The following is a 9881-nucleotide window of genomic DNA, read 5'->3' on the forward strand; positions in this document are numbered from 1 at the left end:
TACATGCAAAACATTGCTCTGACATATTGAAGTAATGCAATATTATTTACTTTCTATCTAAAGTAATTAGCAGAAATAAATCCATGTTTTTATTTGTGGGCAGGTCTTATTGTACAGGGGCATCTGATTACTGCCCAAACTGAAATGGAAGTCTGTCAGAAGATATTCCCCATTTATGTTAAACTGAACTTTTAAAAACAGAAAGGATTTTTCAATGCACAATATAATGTACTTACATTGAAATTAGTTACATGAAAATTAGTAACATTATTTTAAATTACAATATGGGGATGGGGTTGGATTTCACACATCAGCAGGATCAGCCTTGGTACAGGTCACTTGAAGTCTAAAGGCTTGTTGCTTTTTTAGGACCTTAAGCAAAAGCTGAACCTAAATACATTCCATATAGAACTGTTATTCAATTGACCCTGGACACTTGACTTATTTTGGATTACAAGCTTTGCACAAGGCAAAAGTTGCTGTGAAAAAAAGGATAATAGGCCTACTTGTTGTAGTGAGTTATGATTTTGTTATTTTCTTTGCTGCCCTTTGATACTATAAACTACACCTGCATTCTCCTCTTCGATTGGTGGGACAGGCCCTATCTTATTTATTTTAATGAATCTTTGTGTGCATGTTTATCATTTTTTCTATGCATGCTTATCATTTTTTAAAATCCTTATAATTTAAAGTTTTCATTCAATAAATCGGATTATTGTAGTGTGAAGCCTCAATATACTAGTTACCTACTACACCATGACTGCATTAGCAGCTCCCATGAATGAAACACTTGCTTAAGATAAACCTAATCTGGACTTTGACTTAATTCAAATGAAAGCAAAAAGAGAATATATGGAAAAAAACACATTTTATTATTTATTTGCTAATACAAATATTGCAAAGCCATCCTATAGCCAATAAAATGAATGTGGCCACAGTATATATGACTCGTCTGTATATATATATGATGTCTGTCTCCACTCTCTCTGTCTCCAGTATAGTTTGTTTGGATAACAAAATGTTCATGTTATGCAATACATAATTTGTCCATTAGATGACAGGCTTGCATTGTTTTCTTTTTTCTTCATGGTTTGCAGCTTGAAATGAAAAGTATTTTACAAATACAGAGGGAAAGAAGGGGATTTGGGTTTTCATCATTTACGTATTCTATTATTGATTAAGTTTGCTGTCCCTTTGCAGGAATTAATGATTAATACTTAAATCTAGTCAGGGTTGAAGACCGGCTGAGTTGAGAATTTCTTGAGATCACAAGACTCTTTGTGCCAGTAAAAATAACTGTGTCATTTACATTTACATGATTAACACACTTTTAATCATTTAAATATCATCCCTCATCTGACATGACTCTATGCACTACCTCATGTTAAGGGCTCATGAAAATCAAGAGTTACAACCGTGACAAAGGGAGCCAAAGGTGAATGTCTGATTGTGTGGGATGTATGCGCCCTCGATATCTTTTTATCGCCACTAGGTGCCACCAAGTAGAACGAAACTGAGAACTTTGAGACTAGATTGATAGACAGATTGATCCCAAAATGGGAAATTGTGGCGTTACAGCAGCAGCTTATCAAAGCGACTACAGCACAGGAGAAAATAAATACACAGTAAAAATTACAAGACAAAGGTGATGTTTTCTAGGGCAGCTATAAAATTAGATAATGTGTTTCTTAGGCATTAAGGGCCACACACAATTACCACAGTTTTTAGTTAAGAAGCAGTAAATAGCTGGTCATTTAAGTCTTCATGTCCTACATGGTATGCTTCAAGTTAGTAAAGTGATTGGTATGCTTCAAGTAAGTTAACGTATTGGTTTCTTTTGGCTTCATTGATAAGTGTCATCTGCATAACAATAAATATAAATGGACTATTCGTTATGATATTACTCAAAGAAGCATATACAACAGTTATGTCTCTTTGTTGATGAGATATACATTCTCCAAAGTCTAATGTGTAATAAAGGTTGCTCAAAGTTGTTTTAATTTAAGAAGAATTTAGAAAATCAAAAAGCAACATGTTGGAGGAAACAAAGCAATGTGCGTCCTATAGGCTAAAGAAAGGGGATGTAATGGGATGTATTGGAAGACATCCAAACAGATTGGAGACTCATTAAGCAAGCTATTCTAAGAAACACAAGTTGGAGCTTTATTTAGAAGGAAATAGTGGGGATCAAACTTCTGACTCAAACCTCTTTAAAAAAAAAAAAGTACTTTGAGGTGAGCAGTCTTTACAGTTAAAACCTCCAACTCCAAATCATTTCAAAGATCAGAAGGGAACAAAGAGTCATTACCATCATAATTGATTTGACCTGATGTCAGTCTTCTTTTTCTTCATGGCTTTTTTGCAGTCTTACGATACAATATAAAAATATACAATATTACAATTTCGCTTAGCAGACACTTTTGTCCAAAGCGATGTACATTTGAGAGTTAATACAACACAAGCAACGATCAAGACAGGAGGGAACAAAGTCAGTAAGTGCCAAAAAACAGCTTCAAGTGCAATTGGACACTGGTGCCAACAGGCAGTGTATAGGGCATTTTGTTTTTTCTTTTCTTTTTTTTAAAAATAATAATAATCATCATCTGCAACATCAACAAGATCAGTATAGTCATCATCATCATCATGAAAATCCTAGTCAACATAAACTACATCCTCGATGTCATCATCACCAATAGCATCAATATCATATCAAAGTGCAGAGGTGTTCATGAAAGAGCTGGGTCTTTAGCTTCTTCTTAAAGGTGGAAGGGACTCTGCGGACCGAATGGAGTCTTGATTTCAAATGAATTTAGGCCACAAAATGAAGAAAGCTACAATATTTAGTTTTAATTTACTGAGCTGCAGCTCATCTCTCTCAAAGCCTAAATTAATCAAGGACACGCAGGTGGTCATGCGCAGAGAGGAAACACAGCAGTGAGGAAACACAGCAGCAAGAAAACAGATAAAGAAGCTCAGACTCAGACATACTGATCTGAATGGCCAGTAGTGGTTAACACACAGTAAGAGTCTTAAGCGGCTGGAGAACTGAGCTTTAACAGCCTTAAGAGATCATGGCAGAAAGCCTCAAGAGCGACAGGAGAAAGGATTAGGGCAGGAGGGCTATGTCTGGTTTAACCAGTGCAGACCAGTGTGCCAGACCATTTTAAAATGTTTCATTTTGTGCTAGTAGTGCTATCATATCGTATCTGTATGACTGTTTTGATTCAAGATTCTATTTTGTTGCCATGTGATGACACGTTGACAGGGATTTGTCACAGATTTGTAACAAAATCTTATTCTTAAACATGTTTATTCTAAGGCCCTAACCTTAAAAACAGACTCTTAAAAACTCTAACTCTGGAAAATCAACAAGCAGCTGTTTCCGGAACACTTGTAGCTACAGATCTGTCTCGAGCATCTGTCTCAAAAAGAACAGATTGTGATTTTTTTAATGCCAACTGTGACATCTCTGTGACAAAACTCTACAGCACTTACCTTACTGGAGGTGACTGATGTCATTATGAAGGCTGCACATGAGGATTGCTGCGCTCCTGGCATTGTGACTATGTAACAAGAATCTCAGCGGTGTGTGACACATAAACTAAACAACGAAAATGAAAGAACAAACTCTCGTCCCAATGCTCTCGTAAACCCTTTTTGTAAACCGTTTCTTTAGTCTAGTATTCTAAATGCCAATTATCCTAATTGTCTGTGTTCTCAAGCCGCGAGGGATGGCGTCATATACAAAGCCCTGTTAACCTGCTGTAAGATATAAATAATAATGTTGTGTTTTATAAATACAAACACTCTCTTTAAGTTTCCATTTAGGTTGAATAGTTTTGCAGAATATTGTTGTTGTTTTTAATTTTGTTGATGATATCTTAACCTAATTACATGAATAAACACACAACTACAACGGAAATCCCCTGCTTTGTGCTGCAATCCATGCTCATCTCAATGTAATCCTTCTTGATCCTGCTACGATAAAGAAGGTTTAAGATCATCCATCCTAATGGTAACAGAAAACAGGATACCTGCACCAGTTTAATGTGATTAGCTGCCGTAGAAGCACTAATGATTGGATTATCTAGTTACAAAACAATGTGCTTCCCAAAGGATTGGATCCAACTGAAACAGCTTTGGCCCCGAGACACTTAACTCCTTTAAAATGTCAACTATATCAGTATATATACTGTGTGACTGGTAAATGGACTGCACTTATACTGTACAGAATATGGTGCTTTTCTAGTCTTCCACAATTTAAAGCGCCTTACACTACATGCCACATTCACCCTGTCTCAAACACATTGACACACTGATGATGTGACAAGCAGCCGCTCAGGAACTAATCTAATCACTTTCACACACCATACTAGGCTATGCCTTCTGGAGCAATTCAGGGCTCAGTGTCTTGCCAATTCACACACGTCACACGTCGAATCGTGGACTGCAGGAGCTGGGGATGGAACCATGAGTCTCAGAGATAAGAACACGCAAGTGAGAATATCCTGAGGTTTTTCCTCTCGTTTTTATTTCACTGTGCAGAATGTTTGTAGATGTTGATGATTCTTGGAGGTTTCTTCTGCAGATTCAGTCAAACAATTAATTATTCAGACATTTTACTGTCTTGCAAATGTAAATGAGAAGGTGCCTATAGGTTAATAAAGTTCAGTCAAAATGAATACAGCTGTCCTGTCATGCATTCTGGTTTATGCACTGGAGAAAATGGTCCATTCAAACAATCAGTTGTTACAGTCCAAAAAACCTTACTTCTCTTTACATCAAATATAGATTTTTGCATTCATAAGCTGGGCAACATGAATCGTCTCAGTGTTTCAGAGCTTCGCAAGGATTTCTGGATTCCCCTCCCCGGAGTTATGAAACATCCTGTGTCTCAGCAGCTTCCTGATCCCCAACGCCATACAGTAAGCCCAGGCACCCAGTGGTGATACAAATGTTTTTTATATTTCTTGTGGGATCTGCCTTAAGTGTGCTTACAATTCATGCACTGCCTAATACGAGAAGCTCTGGCCCCACCTGAACTACATTCTGATGAACCTGACCTTTTCGTGTCCTATGTGGCCTCCTTCGTGTCCTTCTTTGTGGTTTATATTGTTTTTATGTGATTATGTTGATTTTAATGTACCTACCCAAACACCTTTATTTGTTCATTTCAAATTCATCCTTTCCCCTCTGTAATATCACTTGCCTGGTCTGATGTAATGACACATCAAGTCCTCCATGTCAAGGAGTTGTTAGAATGACACAATGAATGTACAGTGAACAATTTATGAAATTATGTTGTGTTTTAAATGTCTTATCAGCTGCTTAGGCTCAAGAAAGGAGGCAAAATGCCCAAAAGGTAACACACAGCTTGAGTTTAACCAGTAGAGAGGATTACAAAGAGCTACAGCGCATGAGATTATCAGATTAGAGTTATTGGCTCTTCTGCTCTTCATTAGAAAGTGGGATTAACCTGTTTAACCTCTGGACCTCTGGACAACACCACCCAAAGCACTTTTACACTATGTGTCACATTCATCCATTCATACAAACTTATACAGTGATTTCAGAGGCTGCTAAGCAAAGAGCCAATCTCCAATCAGGATCTAACCATTCACACACAGTCACATACTGATGACTATGACTTTGGGAGAAATTTGGGGTTCAGTGTCTCGTCCAAGGACTCTTCGACATGTAGACCACAGCCAGGGATTGAACTGCTAACCTTTCAGTTGAAAGATGACTGAAAACTATTGAAACACAGCCGCCCCATGCTGTTTTATACCGATTTTAGTACATCTCACTACTATTCAATAAAGTTATTGTTATTGTTATTGTTATTGTTACTACTACTACTGTACAACACTTTTATATTACATTAACAAACTTGGGCATAGATAAGTTTGACTAAGACTGAGTGTCTTTATGCATGGTTGCTTACATGTGAATGAATTTAATGTGTGTGTGTGTGTGTGTGTGTGTGTGTGTGTGTGTGTGTGTGTGTGTGTGTGTGAGTGAGTGTGTGAGTGTGCTTCGTGCTTGATTCTTTTGATTTTGATCTGAAATAATGTATTAGTGATGAGAAAAAATCAATCAATCCATCAAATTTATTTTAAAGAGCCAAACTACAACGAAAGTTATCTCATTCAACTTTACATACAGGGAAGGTCTAGGCCATTTTTAGTCAGTTAAAAAAAATGGTACTTCGTATCAAATTACTTGTAGTCATTTGTCTTGGACTCCTTCAGGAGACACTATACCAAATTACATGAAAATATATATTTAGATAAGACAGTACCCACTTATTATCGACTAACCAGTAATCGTAGTAAAAACATGGATGTGATTGACCTGACCTGAATCAGGTCAGATGGAAATCTGTTTAAAAGGGGTGGGGGGGTGGGGGACCAGGTGCACATGCCAGAACAAATAGGACACAATGTGAAGGTTTGTCTGGTATCAATCTTTCTTCCTTCTAACGGAAGTGCTCTATTACCGCCATGTCAGGGAGTTTTTGTGTCACGTTAATCCCACTTGGAAGTTTACTGACCTCCTTTTAAAAAAACACTGTTGTTTATTTGGAAATGTTGTTAATGTGCCAAGAGATATAACATAAAGCCTGAGGTAAATCACCTGAATTACTGAGGGCCAGGTGCATGCAATTGACCTCATGAACATCAGCGATGATCAGATTATGTGGTCTACAAACACAGGCCTCTTAGACATTAGGATGAACTGAGATGATCCAAGGCGGCTTTGGGACTGAGTTACTTATTAGCTACAAGGTGGCGGAGGTCCTATGGGAGTTCATGATGTACAAGTATGTGTGGGATGTGAACTAAAGCTGCAAATCCCTTCCTTGAGCCCGTATGTGAAGGATGTGAACCAAAGCTTTAAATCCTCTCCTTGAGCCAATTAAGTTGAGCCTATAAGTAATATTAAAGTTTCCTATAAATGTGGGTGTGAGGTCCCATTTGAGAGAGACTGTCTGAGGACAGTACAGACAACAAGTTCCTCATTCCAAATTAGATGGACATTCTTTTTCGACTAATTCCATCTTAATATCTTTCTGTAGAGTGCTTTTTCATTTTATTTGGCACTCCAACAGACAAAAATGAGGGGACAACGTCAAACAGAGCTCCCAGAGGACTTCTGGATTCCTATCCCTCTGGACACCAACAACATCACCACATTGAGCCCGTATCTGGTTCCCCAGGATCACTTAGGGAGCCTGGGTATCTTTTATTCCATGTCAGCTTTTATGTTCTTCCTATTTGTGACCGGAACATCCATTAATGTCCTCACTATCGCATGTACTGTTCAATATAAGAAGCTCCGGTCTCATCTGAACTACATCCTGGTGAACTTGGCTGTGGCAAACCTCCTCGTCTCCACTGTGGGGTCCTTTACCTGCTTCTACTGCTTTGCCTTCAGATACATGGTTCTTGGTCCAGTCGGTTGCAAGATTGAAGGTTTCACAGCAACTGTCGGTGGTGAGGAGCTTAACAAATGATATAAGTTCTACAAACTGTAAGCCAGCTCTGCTAACTGCGCTCTTAAGCAAACCCCATACTGTCATGTATTCCCGTTACCATACAATCTAATTATCAATAACTTTGGTTTAGCCATCAGCAACATGGTATAAAATGAGGATGTGTTGGATTAAATAGCTATAAGTCTCATCTTGTACACAAAGCTGCAGTTATAGTCTTAGCTTATGCTACAAGTGTAAATATTTACAAATTTTATCTTTAGTTCCCTGTTATTCTAAAAACGAAAACATGGATTGTATTTGTCTATTTCAAACTAATGATAGGTCAGGTAAATTGCTGAGTTTTTAGCTGCTAATGAAGCTCTGTGAACCTAGAATCCAGAGGTAGAAGACTTGATACTTTTCCTTTGTTTTGATTAAATCAAACCTGATGGCATTCTGAATCAGATGATCTATTATGGTTTCACCAGCCCATCAGCGTAAGACCCTCTCCAAGCCTTTTCATAATAAATACAGTCTTTTCATTTAATCTAAATTGACTGTAAAATGTGTCTGTAAAGACTTTAATGGTCATTGTAGATCTAACTTAAATTCCTTTAAACAAGAGAGCGCACTTCGGGCTACACTGAAGTATTTTTATGTAATTAAGCCACAATTTTCTAAATGCTTTTACCATAAATATGCACTATATTCAGTTGCAGCTCAATAAGGGAACTGCGATCAGTGTTTGATTCTATCTTCTGTCTTCTTCCAGGTATGGTGAGTCTGTGGTCTCTGGCTGTGGTAGCGTTGGAACGATGGCTTGTTGTCTGCAAGCCACTCGGGAACTTTGCCTTCAAGCCTCACCATGCTATAGCATGCTGTGCACTGACTTGGTGCTGTGGATTTATGGCTGCAACACCTCCCCTGGTTGGATGGAGTAGGTCAGTAAAGACGAAACACACCCGATTTATTTGTTTTTTTATAATCAATATAGTCGATTAATTATTCTAAGGAAATAACACTTCAGAGATGAGTCTAACTTCTTTTATATTAAAATCTTTAAGAGCTCTTGTTATGAGTATCTTTTATCCCCTGCACCTTATTCCAGATGTGAGGCCGTAACCACCACACAAGTTTTTATTTCTTCATTCTGTGTCTCTGCAGGTACATCCCAGAGGGCTTTCAGTGCTCCTGTGGACCCGACTGGTACACAACCAACAACAAGTTTAACAATGAATCCTACGTAATGTTCCTGTTCTGCTTCTGCTTTGCTGTTCCCTTCAGCACCATCGTTTTCTGCTACTCACAGCTGCTTTTAATGCTGAAATCGGTAGGCAGCATGTCTCAGGATATCTGTTACAGATTTCATAGATGTCTGTTTGTGTGTGTGTGTGTGTGTGTGTGTGTGTGTGTGTGTGTGTGTGTGTGTGTGTTTCCATTTGACCTACCACTTTTATGTGCTTCTCCATCAACAGGCAGCAAAGGCCCAAGCTGAGTCTGCCTCCACTCAGAAGGCAGAGAGGGAGGTGACCAGGATGGTGGTCGTCATGGTGTTGGGCTTCCTTGTGTGCTGGTTGCCCTACGCTTCCTTTGCTGTTTGGATTGTCAATAACCGTGGGCAGACGTTTGACCTGAGGCTGGCGACACTCCCCTCCTGTCTGTCTAAAGCCTCAACAGTCTACAACCCTATGATCTACATTTTCCTCAACAAACAGGTTGGTTTCTTTGTGTGTGTTCATTTATTCATTAAAAAGCTGTTTGCAGGACGAGGGTAACTTTGTATTCACTTGACTTAAGTTTGACTGAATTTTAAACAAAGTGACAACAATAAAGAACATATTTTATTTGAATTTCATTTCTGCATCTATTGATGGCTTTCAAAACATACAAAAACTGTTCCTGATAATCCTGATATTCATTCAACATGACTTTTGCATTTCAAAACACATAAGATTTAGAGATTGACAGGAATTCACTGATAGAACTAAGTAACTTGATATATTGTCATGGTTCTACATGCAAGTAAGTTAGATATAAAAATAAAAAGATATTTTTCCCAGCAATAAATGTACTTATCTTCCCCCTATCAGTTCCGTGTATGTTTAAAGAAGATGCTGGGGATGAGCGGAGGCGATGACGAGGAGTCATCAAGTCAATCAGTCACTGAAGTCTCCAAAGTCGGACCTGCTTAAGTTGTTCATGGTTTATTCTGATGACACGCACATTGTAAAAAGCTTTGAATGGATGCATGATATGATAGGTGTTATGATGTTATTCTTACAGATTAAGAGTTATATGCAAATATAAAATGTAAAAAAAAAAAAGAGAGAAATAAATAAACAATGACAGATATTATTTCTTTACCAGGTTAATCATTTTGAATGTGACAGAAATGTAATCTCCT

At 38.0% G+C, this 9881-nt stretch overlaps 1 protein-coding gene across 1 annotated transcript; it reads left to right on the plus strand.

The window, feature by feature from the left end:
- Positions 1-7117: 7117 nt before the first annotated feature.
- Positions 7118-9669, plus strand: opn1sw2 (opsin 1 (cone pigments), short-wave-sensitive 2). The gene is made up of 5 exons (XM_069678379.1): positions 7118-7496; positions 8250-8418; positions 8642-8807; positions 8953-9192; positions 9568-9669. Exons 1-5 carry the CDS (start codon positions 7118-7120, stop codon positions 9667-9669), a joined length of 1056 nt encoding a protein of 351 aa, XP_069534480.1.
- The last annotated feature ends 212 nt before the right edge of the window (positions 9670-9881 follow it).

Source organism: Semicossyphus pulcher, unplaced genomic scaffold, assembly GCF_022749685.1.
Source record: "Semicossyphus pulcher isolate SPU_LCO1_2020_fin unplaced genomic scaffold, fSemPul1.0.p SCAF_3, whole genome shotgun sequence".
In the NCBI taxonomy this organism is placed as follows: domain Eukaryota; kingdom Metazoa; phylum Chordata; class Actinopteri; order Labriformes; family Labridae; genus Semicossyphus; species Semicossyphus pulcher.

Coding starts and splice junctions, on each gene's coding strand:
- opn1sw2 (XM_069678379.1), top strand. CDS start 7,118: ATGAGGGGACAACGTCAAACAGAGCTCCCAGAGGACTTCTGGATTCCT. Junction 7,497..8,249: donor TTTCACAGCAACTGTCGGTG/GTGAGGAGCTTA, acceptor GTCTTCTTCCAG/GTATGGTGAGTCTGTGGTCT. Junction 9,193..9,567: donor ACATTTTCCTCAACAAACAG/GTTGGTTTCTTT, acceptor TCCCCCTATCAG/TTCCGTGTATGTTTAAAGAA.